Source organism: Cygnus atratus, chromosome 3, assembly GCF_013377495.2.
Source record: "Cygnus atratus isolate AKBS03 ecotype Queensland, Australia chromosome 3, CAtr_DNAZoo_HiC_assembly, whole genome shotgun sequence".
Classification (NCBI taxonomy): domain Eukaryota; kingdom Metazoa; phylum Chordata; class Aves; order Anseriformes; family Anatidae; genus Cygnus; species Cygnus atratus.
Window position 1 is genome coordinate 119,163,600 of NC_066364.1, and position 13,146 is coordinate 119,176,745.

General features: G+C 56.0%; 1 protein-coding gene and 1 long non-coding RNA gene across 22 annotated transcripts in view; one reads left to right on the forward strand and one right to left on the reverse strand.

Moving 5' to 3' along the window:
* LOC118257426 (uncharacterized) overlaps positions 1 to 12,931 on the reverse strand; it is a 28,115-nt gene extending 15,184 nt beyond the window's left edge. For 4 of the 21 annotated variants that reach the window (XR_004781575.2, XR_004781573.2, XR_004781574.2 and 1 more), the window contains exons 1-3: positions 12,604 to 12,919; positions 12,273 to 12,444; positions 7,007 to 7,099 (exon numbers count right to left, since the gene is read on the reverse strand). Coding sequence is in view for 4 of the 21 variants with exons in the window: in XM_050709438.1 (XP_050565395.1) it covers positions 3,029 to 3,276; positions 7,007 to 7,099; positions 12,604 to 12,616 (354 nt within the window). In the remaining 17 variants the exon portion in view is untranslated. The other 17 variants (XR_004781566.2, XR_004781564.2, XR_004781562.2 and 14 more) reach the window with 17 other exon arrangements.
* On the forward strand, positions 4,864 to 6,854 carry LOC126913221 (uncharacterized). Its single transcript, XR_007707944.1, has 2 exons — positions 4,864 to 5,519; positions 6,466 to 6,854. It is a non-coding gene; the product is annotated as an uncharacterized LOC126913221 (long non-coding RNA).
* Positions 12,932 to 13,146: the final 215 nt, after the last annotated feature.

The window sequence follows — 13,146 nt, forward strand, 5'->3', positions numbered from 1 at the left end:
TCTTCCTCTATTTATCGCCCGTAAGGGATGACCAGACACGTGGCAAGAGACCCTCCCTGTGTTTTGCCCCCCAGGCCCCGGACTGGAGCAGGGCTGGTGCCGGTGGCTGCTCCACGCAGCATGGCACCACGGCGGTGGCAGCAGCACCTGGGTGCCGAGGGCTGGATACCGAGCTGCAGGCTGATTTCCACCCCGCTATTTTCATCCCCCTGCCAGAGCCAAAGAGCAGCCCGCTGTTAGAGCAAAGCGCTCCACACGTGATTATATAAAGAAGGGAGCCAAAATGCAGCTAAATCGGGCAGGGTTCGATAACGGTGTATTTTGACTCATCCATTTCTTTGTCGCGCGATCGAGCAGCCCATCAGCCGCACTAATATTTGCCGCTCGGCGAGGGAGGGCACGAACCCGGGGAGGTTTGCAAAATCATTTTAGTTTGACTCATGTGGAAAGAGTGAAACACCAAGACTCCCCTGAAAGTGGGCTACACAAAAAGCTTTTACTGCACAGCTGACCACATTTGAGGAAACTAGAATTTTGGACAATTTCAGACAGTAATTTACAGCATTTCTGGGCAGCGGTGGGCGAATGGCTCTGCTGCTGTTTGACTGCTATGCAGGCGGCAGGGCAAAAGGAGAATGGGGAAAAACGAAAGAGCCTGGGCTTGGGATTGAGCTCATTTGTCTCTTTGGTAATTTGCACAACGTGGTGGCTGTGCTTGGGTGGAGAGGAACTGGGCTGCTACTGCTCTCCTACCTGCAAGCCTGGCAAGAGTTGTAAGCAGCTGCCTTGAAAATGAAACCTGCCAGGAAAATCACACTGGGACTTCCACAGGGGCTTAGTAACTGCCTCTACAACAATTAAGCTGAAAAAAATTAACAAACAGGCACTGCAACAACATTTTGGGGGCTATTCACTGCTGCAATGCCTCGGATGGAAGTGGAGATTGGAGAGCAGAAAAGTGTAGTTTTCTGTGCCCCCAGCAAGGGAGCAGCCTGCGGGGGTGAGTGGGAAATCCCAGCCACCAACTACATAGGAAATAACATCCCCAGCTCTGCGGGGTGGCGCGAGGCGTTTTGTGAAATATTCCCCCCGGTACGTGCGGTGGCCACGCACCCTGAGCATCGCCGCACGGCTGAGATGCCAATCGTATCATCAAAGCCAGCTGAAAACAAAACTGAGAAACATCTTGTGGTTTTACGACGTGTATTTACATAAAAATATATATATTTTAAACACCTTTGGCCGCACTGAGGAGAGGCAGGGAGGCTGTTTGCGAGGTCTCTGACAATTGGGGAGGTTCGGCCAGCATGGCAGCCCCAGGCCTGGGATGGCTTTTGGCTGCCCTCCCCACCTCCCTGCAGGCACAGCTTTTTGGCAAGCCTGGACCACCACTGGGGTGAGAAATTACCTGCTGGGCATGCGCTGCCCCAGATAAGGTGGCTGTGCTGCTTTCCTTAAATTCCATCCCAAAAAAGCCAGGCACAGCCAACAAAATGCAGACAAAAAGGTGAATTGGAGCCTATTCTGTCCATTGGGTTGCAAAAGTCACCCGTGCCTTGGTGTTCACCACCTCCGCACTGTTTTCAGGAGGAGCCAGCTCCCTGCCCCATCCACCCCAGCAGCAGTGTTTCCAGCCCAGTGCTTTCTTTCAGCAAAGCCTGTTCCCTTGTTTCTGAGTCATTCTGAAATGATTTGAGATCTCGAGTACACAGACGGTGAAAAAAACCTGTGCTTTCAGAGCACAAGTTTACGGCAGGGATTAGCCCCTGTGCTGGCGGCACGCGTCAGCCTTGCCTTGCTGCCCAGAATTACGTGCGCTCCACTGACGGCACGTGCAAGTCCTCATTTCATGTAAATACCTATAAAAATATACACATGTATATTTATGCATACAGAGCACCTATCACCAGGCTGATAAACAATTTACAAAACTCTTTTAGGAAACAGAAAATCAGCTGAAAACCTTGCGGAGGAACAGCAGTGTCCCTGCGCTTGGCATCACGCGCATCTTCGCCTGCGGCTGCGCTCCCGCTGCCCCTGGCACGCTCTCAGTGCTGGCCGGGATGCGGGTGACACTAGCGCACCCCAGGGTGCTGCACCCAAAGTGTGGGGGTCAGGGAGGGGGCGGCCCTGCAGCGAGAGCCCTGCGAACGCCTCTGCGTTGGAGGGCACGGCGCGCCTGCGTCTGAGCCAGCCGAGATGTGTGCGGCGATAACACAGCCAGACACCGCCTCGCCGCCCTGTCTGAAACGGCCCGGCAGCAGGTTTTGTTCTGGTGGGTGTTTGGGATACCAAGCCCCGGTAAACTGTCCTGAAACACTCATTTCAGACAAGGGTATGCAAATAAATGGTATATAAGGCTAAACCCTCCCACTTGGGGTCAAACCACATCCCATTATAGAGCAGCTCGGTGCTGCGCTGGGGCCGGTGCCGGGAGCGGGGCCGTGCCGAGGGCTCCCCGGCTTCTCCATTTTGCAGCAGAGCGGTGAGCAGAGCCTCACGGGCAGGGGCCAGGCAAGGGGCGGGGGGCCAGCACGCAGAGCCATTGCCCCCCTGCGGGACGCCCCTGCCCTGCTCCAGCTCCTTCCAAATAACCCACCCTAAGCACTTCTGCTGCTGCCTTGTATGTTGGAAGCTACACACCGCTCCTGCCAGAGAGAACAGTGCTCATTGCCCATCTCTACGGTTTATTATTATTATTTCAGGGTAGCAATGCTGCTAGCAGAAAATCATCGTGGCAAGCTGTCCATGCCCTCTGGCTCCACCAGTGATGTCTTCAGCCCCATTTTGGCCAGCATGCTGGGTCACTGCAGCGTCTTGGAAGGGGGCATTGCTGCTGTGTGTGAGCACAGCTGCAGGCAACCAGCTTGTGCCGAGCAAACTTCCCATGCTTACGTTCTCATCTGCAAATCATCCCCTGGCCAATGACACAAGGACAAATGGTGAGCCTTTGGGCACCATTGGTTAATCTACTGCTTTTATTCAGGGCACCCAGAAAGAAAACAACTTTCTGTGCAGCCCCAGGAGGTCACAGTGGCTTTTCGGCACAGACATGGGGCCCAAGAGGAGCACAGATTTTGGGACACTGGCTGAGGGTCTTGGACCAAGGAATCCTGAGCTGTGATGTTGACTTTGCTAACAAAAAAGCTGATGGGGTGGAGAGGTTGGTGGAGGAAATATTTGCTCGTAGCTCCAAGGGACAGATGTTCACGTGGCCGAAGGGCTGCTCTGCAGTTGGCACTGTGCTGACGCCGCCACTTCTCAGGCTTTGCTGGGCTGCTGGTGGAAAGCACAGCTCACCCAGGCTGAGCACCGCAATTTGGGGAAGAAAAAGGTTGCTGCCTTTTATACAACACAGATTGTTTATCTCTGGGTTAGCAATGTTTGCTTTGGAGTCGCTCCAGCCTCTTAAACATGAAAGCAAAGTATTCTGTGAAAACACTGAAAGCTCGCAGGTGGCTGGAGCAGCGAAGCAGCATGGGCTGGAGAAGTGCTGGTGAGGAGACATGGAAACAGAGATGGCCATGGCGAGCCTGAGCACCCCCTGCTCTCAGTGGGCTTCCAAAGCAGCAGCTTGGCATCCCAGGGGCAAACAGCAAAACCTGCTCCCAGATCCTTGTACAGCTGGTGCCCAGGGCAAGGCACAGGTGTCTGGGTGCGACCACACGAGCCGTGACCCACCCTGCAGACTCCTCGTCCATCCTCATGGGTTGGGAGGGTAATGCCCAGGTGCCCGAAGCCATTACAGACCTGGAGACCTTACCGAGAGCAGCAAGAAAACAGTATGAGCATTGCTCGCCCAGCACTCAGCCACATGTGAAAAGCAGGTTGACTGAACTTTGAGTCACCAATCATCCTGCAAACAGATGGAAAAAACCTCCACCAAGAGGCTGAGCACAGCCTCAAGCAGGAGTGGGTGAGAGGCTCACACCAACGCTGCTGATGCACGTTTCTTCCATGCACATAAAATTCTGCCCCTTATTTGAAGATTCCTGGTCAGGCAAAAACAGGCCTGCTCTGTGGAATTTAAATGAATGACCATAAAAAAAGATTAAAATCTGACAGCCTGGTAACAAGTGAGGGCTACTAGAACAATGCATCCAGAGAGGTGTCCATAGCATTCCTTCACTAGTTAATAATCTATATATCACAAAGTATATGTATCAGAAAATGTATGTATCAGAAATTGTATGTATTGGAAATTATATGTATCAGAAAACAAATGTATCAGCAAATACAAATATCAGAAAACGAAGGCAATAATTCACTTCAGCACACCATGTCAAGCAGCTTCCACAACCTAGGTTCACAAAAGGGCAAAAAAAGGCCAATGGGAGAAGCCAAACCACAGGGTTTTGCCCCCCCCCCCATCCCCTCCCCTGCCTGGAGGATGGGGCAGGAGGATGAGCAGCGGGCACTGGCAGGGCTCTGCTGAATCACTGCGCATCGCTGCTGTGCGCCGCTTCATTTCGCGAGTGATAACGAAAGTAACAGAAGCGATATTGGGGTTTTGCAGCGCCGTGCCATTAACTCACTGTCATGCTTTGGGAATTCCTTGTCATGCGGGGCGGGCGACCCGGCGGCGTGTGAAAGTACATTTCTTCTCACTGCCTAAGGCTGTGGTCAGCACGCGAAGCAGAAGGAGAACCGCACGCTCTGCTCTTTGCCAGAAATCGCTGTGAAGTCCCCAGCCTGCAAACAGAAATCGTGCTCCCCTGTGGCGAGCACCTCTCTGTCGCCGATGGCGAAGCACAGCTCAGCACTTTAGTTTAATTGCATCCATTCCCTCTCCAGACGGGCCGGGGCGGCTCAGGGGGCTGATGTTTCCAGCAGCAGGCACCCGATTTCTAAGCCCTGCAGCAGGAGAGCCCGGCAGCAGAGAGGGAGCTCGTTACCGCAAATGGGAGTTTTATAACATTGAAAAACAAATACTCCACACGGGAGTGAAATTACTGAAGTTCCTACATGCTAGACCGTAAAATCTGTCACTGTGGTTGATGAACCCGAGTTTTGAAAATGTAGCTATGAGATCTGCTGTCACAGGTGGGAAAAAATATTTAGCAATTGCAACACCAGCCAGGGAGAAGTCCCGCCTCGTTGTAAGGCTTGGGAGAACTCCCTCCCCGCTGCGCACGCACCTCAGGAGCCGTCTTCCTTCCGGGACTTTGTTCCAAACAGCAAATTTTAAGCACTAAAATAAAATCCCCCGAGTTGAAGGGCCCCGGGGCGCTGGTAGCCTGCAGGTGGAGCAGGGGCAATGCCTTGGGGCAAAGCCCTGCGCCGAAGGGGCGCCCGCGTGCTTCCGTGCTCTCGGTTACAAAAGAGTTGCGATTCCTCCTCCAGCTTCCCTATCTCCCGGGCAATCTGACAGCACCAAGCCTGGCTCGCGTTGCCTCAGCTCAGCACAAATCTCAAAGCCGGAGGCAAGCGGCCTCCTCCCGGCCGAGCCCTTGATGACAACGGCCAAAAACGTTCAGGATGAAGCCCGGGGAGCGGCAGAGAGCCGGCTGGTGCAGGAGGTACTGGGCCGCACGCGGGGCAAAAAACCAAGCATTGAGCTTTCCTTCCCCTGCTTCTTCCATGTGGGCATTGCACGCCTGGCTGCCCAGCTGCACCCATGTGCTTGTTTTGGGAGGTAGCGGGGCAGGGAATCTGCCTGAACTGGTGACAATCGGAGCTCCAGTTCTGGCCCGAATCCGCTTCCCTTTCACCCAAAAAACTGCAGAAGGACAGACTGATGTCAGTGAAGCCTCTGCCTGTAACTGGTGCTGGGTGATGAGAAATTGTGCGAGCTGCCAGCAGCCCTGCCTCGCTGCAACCCTTTGGCCTGTCTCAGTTCTTTAAACTGATTTCACTTTAAATTCTCATGAAGAAGCGGTTCCTGTTTTCTCCGCCTCTGGTCCAAGCACACGTCCTCATCCCTGCCACTCCCTGATGCCCTGCCACAGCCCAAGGGCAGCAGGAAGTTGATTTCCAAAATACCCAGCTTTGGTCTAATGCAGAGGATTTATTTTAATTCCCTCCAGGCTAAAATCATCAAGAAATCCTCATTTTGGAGGGTGCACAGCATTGCCAACCTGCGGGATGGCCCCGGGGCTGTGGCACGGCTCAGGTGTGGGAAACCTAGCCGGGGGCTCCCAGCCTGAGCTGCGCCTTCCTTTTTCCCTTCCCTTTTCCCTTCCCTTCCCCACCATCCCATCAAAAACCACAGCGAGGAGCAGCCAGCAGCTCTGCGCTGCCCTCGCCCCTTTTGTCAGCACAATGCAACCGCTCACTCAGGCTCGAAGTGGCTTTTGTGGTTCGCTCAGGGATGCTGTGATTAGCAAGTGCCGTGCTCAAAATCCTCGCTTGCCCTCTGTGGCTGGACATGAGGCTGGCTCTGCTGCGGGGACATGGGGGGATAGGGGCATGGGAAGAAGCTGAGCTCATCGCAAAGCAGCACTTTCAGCCCCAAAATCTACGCAGCGCCCAGATCAGCAGCCGCAGCACAGGTCTCAGAGGGAGCAGCAGGGAGAGCATCACGGTGGGGCCAGCACCGAGGGATGACCATGGCCATGGCCAGGATGACGACCACGACCATGGCTGCCCCATGGAGCCGAGCCCGCTGACTCATCTGTGCCTGCCCGGAGAGACACAGCACCTCCTGCCTCCGCCCCGCCGCTCCCTGGGGTTTTCCTCTCCTCTTGCTCGAGCAGGAGCCAAGTTACCAAAAGTGCTCATCACGTGGCCCTGATATTACAGACCCAGTTTCATTTACTGTAAGTGCACAGGCTCAAAAATACTCGTGTTTCCCGCAGAAGAGACGAGCTGCTGCCACGCTCCCTGGCCCCTCCGGTGCCACTGCGGGAGGTAAGGAGCTGGGCTTCATTTCCCATCTTGAGTCCCTGCACCCTGCCCTGCATGGGCTGGCCCTGCATGACGCCGCTGGCTTCCCTCCCTGTCCCAGACATGTAACCGGGGGCAGAAGCCCACTGTGCCCAGGCCAGGGCTGCCGGCACTAACTCACCCGCTGCACCTCTGGCATCCCCACCGGCATCCCCGCTGCGCTCCTTGGAAAGCCTCCCAGGCGCCTTCTGTTCCAGCAGGGGCCCGCAGCCACCTGCGGAGGGAAAGGATCTTCATTAGCCTGGATGTCTGCCTTCCCCCCGCGCTCGCGAGCACGCTTTTGCCTTCATAAAGCTGATTTCAGCTGGATGCAATGAAAGCTGCCCCAGCTGGCTTGCCCTTCGGCTGCGGGATGCAGCACACAGGGTGGCAGTGCTGCAGTGGGGATGGATTACAAAGGCTGGAGCTCTCAGCTTCTTCTGGAAGAGCTCACAGTCAAAACCTGCACAATTTTTGCCCAAACAGCGTTCATGCTTAAATATCAAGGAGAGGCGCTGAGCCCCGTGAGGAAATAAGGGGGATGCAGAGCAGAGCTGAGCCTTTGCATCCTTCTGAATGCTCCGCCAGTGCTCCAGAGCCAGAGGAGAAGCCTCTGCTCACTGCACCTGGGCACCAGTGTCCCTGGGAGGGTAATTTCGGTGCAGTGCCCGTCCCGTTGTGCCCAGCCCCGCACAGATCTCTCGCACCTTTCTGAAGCTCCTGCACCACGTCCTGCTGGGCTCCCTCGCTGCAGCTCCTGGCTGCGGATGGGGCCGGGAGCGTGCGGGGTTTATAGGGAGGAGAGGGATGGGGAGGCTTTCCCACGGCCCCTGGTCATCGCCCTGGCAGCCAGCTACACCCATTGGGAAACACTGGGGCTTTTTCTCATCAGAAAGGGCCTTTGCTATGGAAAACTGCAGGCTGGGACTGCCCTTCTGGGACCTAAAGGCAGAAATGGGGATGGGAATAGGGTGAACGCCTTCTGGTTTTCAAATCTAGTGGGAAAGCTCCCATGTGGGGTGAAGGCGGAGGCCACGCAGGGCTTGGCTAAGCCCTGGGAAAGGTCTTGTTTCCAAGGGTTTGCAGCAAAACCCCTGGGTGGGAGCCGGGCAAGCAAACGGCGGGGCCAGAGAGCGTCCCCGGGGCGGCAGGGCCGGCAGCTCCGCAGTGAGGCTCCCGATCGCAAGCAGCTCCCAGCAGGGGCGGGAAGAGCAGCTCCGCGCTTCGCTGCGGTTTGGCTGATCTTACTGCTCTTGGCGATGCCGTTCCCTCTCTTCCTCTCCTGCCTTATTTAACTACTAAGCCATATTTTCTGCCATTCAAAACAAGACCTATTAAATGTCAGGCGTGGAAGGGAGTAAAAGTTGCTGACATCAGGCTTTGTGGGGATAAATTAATTTCTTTAAAAAGCAAGAGAAGGGAAAAGAAAGAAAAAAACACATCCCAAACACGTGCTACCTCCAGCACGGCGCGGGAACCACAGGGCAGGGAAACCCAGCGCAGCCACGGGCACGTGGTGGCTGCAGCACAGCACCACTGCCCTCACCCACCCTGCTCCCGGGGGCTTCTCCCGAAAACCGGGCCACCCCCAGCTGCCGTTACGTTTCCCCCCCACGCCTGCCCCATTTCTTGCCGCTGATGCCTGTTTTGCATAATTTGGGCACAGCGAGGGGTACGGTTCTTATTTGTTTCAAGAAAATAAACCGACCCGAAAATGCCTTACCGGCATGTTTTTACTCTCTGATTCAGAGTGAGTCCAGGAATTAGTCACGCGGTGGCGGAGGGGTTGCAAAGCAGGGGCTGTCTGAATCAGCGAACCCCAGCCCTGCTCAGAGCCACCCTGCTTCAAAACCGGGGGCCGGCACCAGGCAGCAGCCCTTACCCAAACGGAGCTGCAGCCGAGATGCTCCTGGCCACGGTGGCGATGCGCAGAGGAGAACAGGGTTAATTGGGTAGGGCTTGATGTTTTTGGACACACTTGCATTTGCTCTCGGATATCAGCCCAAGGAGCCGCGCTCGCTGGGAGAGTTTGGTTTTCGCCAGCTGCGAGGGGCTGTGGGAACGTGCACTTGCTGCCCAAGCGGCTCCGTTCTCAGCGCCCACTGCATCACCGAGAGAGGGAGGAAAGGGAGAGGGAGCAGAACCAGATCCCTCCCTCCTAATGCTTTCAATATGTGGCCGGTGGAGCCTTGCGCTGGAAGTGCCGTGCCGTTCCGTGGCCAGCTTGGCTGCAACTCAAGGGATGGAGAGCCCCAAAGTGAACCCGGGACCTGCTGAGGTGGGAGGCATCCAAGCACGGTGCCTTCTGCCCCCACTGTTCTGCTCGTGCCGCACCATGCTCTGCAACACCTGGATATCACCCCAAAAAGCAGGGCTGTGATGTCAGCGGACCCAGCAGGTGGGAAGGATCCTACCTGCGGGGAGAAGTCACCCTGCGAGCATTGCTCCTGCATCCCGGCCCAGGTGGGGCAGAGCCTCCCCCCTCCACCTGCCCCCTCCACATCATAATTTTGGGCCATTTTGACTGTGAGTTATCACAAAAAGGTGAAATTTCATTTATAGGGGTGAAATGGCAACACTGACAGGCACGGGGAGCAGGAGGGGGTGGCACGTGTGGATGCATCGCAGTCTGGAGAACACTCGTCCTGCTCTCCCGCCTCCTTCCCCCTAAATATTGCAACAAAAACAGAAAAAGTCCTTGTTGTCATCATCAGCTCTGTGGAAAAAGCCATTTTTTGGCAGAGCTTCAACAGCCATTAGCCAGAAACCCCCAAGCCCCTCCAGTGTGCAGGCGCATGTTTCGTGGTGAGCTTTATGAAAAGACCATTTGCTGCAAAAATTAGGTTGTTGGTTTTTTTTTGGTAAATATTTTTTTTGCCGCTGTCAAAAATCCAATTTTCCTTCCAAAAAGAAAAGAAAAGAAAAAAAAAAGAAGCCGGTGGAAAGTTTGCAGCACTGGCGGCGTGCCCTGGGTGCAGCGGGAGGTGGGAGAACGCCCTGCTGTGTGCAGGCTCGGCAGAAGAAAAAAAATAAAAATAAAAACAAAACCCAGAAAAGAAGATCTGGGGAAGAAAACAAACAAAGAAAAAGTAAAGCTGGTGGGTGTTTCTGGCAGCAGAGGCCCCCAGCCCCAGCTCCCTGGCAGCCCCTGCTGGGCGGAAGGGCTGCAGAAGCATCCCAGCAAGCGGCATCGCCAGCTTGGGTCGGGATTTTTGGCACCGCTGGGGTGTTTGTCCATCAGAGTGGAGGCTGCAGCACCAAGTGGATCAATCCCTCCTCATTCAGAAACCTGCAGCTGGACAGGATCCTGTGGGATGGACAATGTGCTGGTGCAAGTCTTGTGTCCAAAACCCTTCCCAGCCCACCAAAGCCTGGGTCCGGTGAGTGCCCGCCCGGCATGCCAGCACCTGCCTTCCCGCGGAGCGAAAAACAAGTCGCTAAGTCACAGCAAAACCATGAAAGAAAAACCACAGAGACCTAAAGCGCCTCTGAGTCACTCCCCCGGCCCGCTGCGCCGTGACATTCCTCCAAAACTCGCCGCCACCTGTGGACGGCCCCTGACTGCTGAGTGGCGCCTGGACCTCTGGCACGGCACGGTGTGACACAGCATGGCACGGCACAGCATGGCATGCACCCGGCCAGCCCCGCTGCAGGAGTGTGGGTGCAGGATTTAACAGCTGGAGGGAGCACAAGTGGGACTGATGCTGGCTATGTAGCCGCATCCCCAGCACCTTGCCATGCTGTGCTGTGCGCACGCCAGATCAGGCGGTGATATTCGTGCTCTCCCTCCTGCTTCCAGCACCTTCCAGACTGCCCAAACCCCGTGCCCGGGTGTGCAGGGCCAGGGACAGCCGCTGCCATCTCCCAGATGTGAGAGCAGAGCTCAGGAAGGCAGGGGGGACTGCTTCCAGGGGCTGAGCACGCCCAAAAGTGGCCCCAAGCTGGTGCCCTGTGCAGCTCAAACCTTTCCTTCACCTCTTTCCCGTAAAATCACCCGTATATATATATTTTAATTGTAAAAAATACTCATCTGAAACTTGAATGGAGATTAAACATTCACAGAAAGTGCTATCAGGATTAGTCACTGGTTGTAACATTGCTATTTACATGAGTCACGGAGGCTGAGCCACGCTGCTCACAAATTAAATCCCCGCCAGGTTTTCAGTTTTTGGGCTGTCCTCGGGAGACCTTTCGGTAACTTTTCTCCGGTTCTGATCATCACTAGCAGCTGCTCCCCAGCATGTGTGTTTACCGAAATCCCTGCCCCGGCTGCAAGAGGCTTCGGCGCACGATTACGTGCCGGGGCCAATTTGGACGCGAGGTGACGCTCGCTCACCCGACGCAAGCCGGGATCGCTCCCCGCTACTGTTTTCCCCACTATTTGAGTGATTCTCCCCATTTCTGCTGAGGACACCACGGGGGAGCGAGGCCGTGGGCCAGGGTGGAGGCATGGGTGACTGGAGGGTGGCAGCGGGGCCAGGTGGCGGTGCCGACAGAGGTCACTGTTGCCAAAAAACCGGCGGGGCAGTGGGTGCGCCACCCGAAAAAGGGAACTTTGGGGGGAAGAAGGCGCCGATTGGGCCGGCTGGGTTTTGAAAAGGCGCCGCGCTCCAGCAGCCACACAGCAATAGGGATCCAGTGGCCCCCGCGGGGCGATAGGAGGCTGCAGGAGGGGAAAAGCCAAGGGAAAAGCTGTGGTTTTGGGGCAGGGAGGGTGTGGGGGCCGCCACGTGATGGGTGCTGGGTGACGCTGAGGGGCCCGCTGTGGCTGGGGTCACCGTGTGCTCACCTCTCCCTCAGCGCCAGGAATTCAAACATGAGAAAAAGAAGAAAAGGAAGAAAAGAAAGAGGCCCTGAATGCTGCCCCCCGGTCCTCACCCAAAGTCCAGGGGAAAGCACGCAAAGAGGTGGTGAACACTGTGTGAAACCCCCCCCAGAATGGTGACCAAGCCCTGTGGATGTCAGCCCACAGTTTGAGGCAGCCTGGCTGCGGTCCCCGGCTGTGCCAGATGTGGGAAGGAGACGGGGAAGAGCCCCGGACACCTCGGGTGGCCCCAGCTGTGCAGGGAGGGACCCCCAGCTCCTCCAAACCCAGCTCCCTGCCGTGCCCCTCCAAACCCCACTCCCCCAACTGCATCACCACAGCACCCACAAGCAGACTGCTTGCAATTTAAACACAAAATTCATATAATGCACCCTGAGCTGAGGGCAGAGCCCAGCCCAAGCAGCAAACAGCAGCACGAGGATCACAGGCATTGCAAAAACCACTTATACGCACTTTTGCAATTTAAATTGCAGCAGATAACGTGCATTAAAGTGCAATTGAGATGACCAGCAGACAAAGGAACCACGCTCAGCGTTTTAAACGGCTTGCAAAGATCTGTCCCCCGCAGCAAGCAGCACCTTACCCTGGCCGGCCAGCGGAGCAGGCACCGGGAGCGAGCGTGGGCTCCACGTGGGCCGGGAGCGAGGCTGGCATTCGTAACGGGCGCCAGAGACGCCAAGCCGAAACTCCCCCGCCGCTCTGCCCAGATCATTGGTCCAGGTCGTGGCGGTGGCTGCTTTCAAATTCTGTTAAACCTTAAAAAGGAAACAGGAAGCCTCTAGGCTTCATGCAGCTCGAGAGAGGCTCACACACACACGCACACCCACGCGCTCGCCTTCCTTCCCGAGGCTGAGCGACTGCAGGCAGCCCCCGGGCCGGGCTGCTGGCGCAGGGGGACCCGCGAGCATCCTCACCTCTGCCGCACATGGCACCTCCCTGCGCAGGCTGGCTCCAAACCGCCTTTGCTTTTTGGTTTCAGTGCGTGGTCAGCTGGAGTGGCATCTGCCCACGCTGGTCTCTGGTGCCACCGCGACCAGAGGGGGACACAGGCTGCGGGCACCGTGCCCGTGCCCAAAACCTCACCCATCACACAGCAGAGAGATGGGCACCGGCATGCCACCCGTTCAGGATTGTCTCTTGAAGTCCAGCGTTTTTGCTGTATGCTCTTTCCACCCCCAGCATGCACAAGGCAAAGGAAGTAGCAGCTAATCCCATGCGATTCTTTTGTTTATTTGCGGTGTGGGCTTTAGGCTAACACAATGTTTGTCCTCATAAAGCCGCGGGCGGGGAGCTGGGGAAAGCACGGGTTTATTTGCTTTGGGAAGTGAGTGTTTGATGCGTCACATTTCTGCAATTTAGGAGGAAGAAAAACTTCCCCAAGCTGCAACCAGGGGCTGAAGCCTGTGCACCCCCAGGTACGTGTTACAGGCAGTAGTAAGGGTATCTGCCACAGCCTT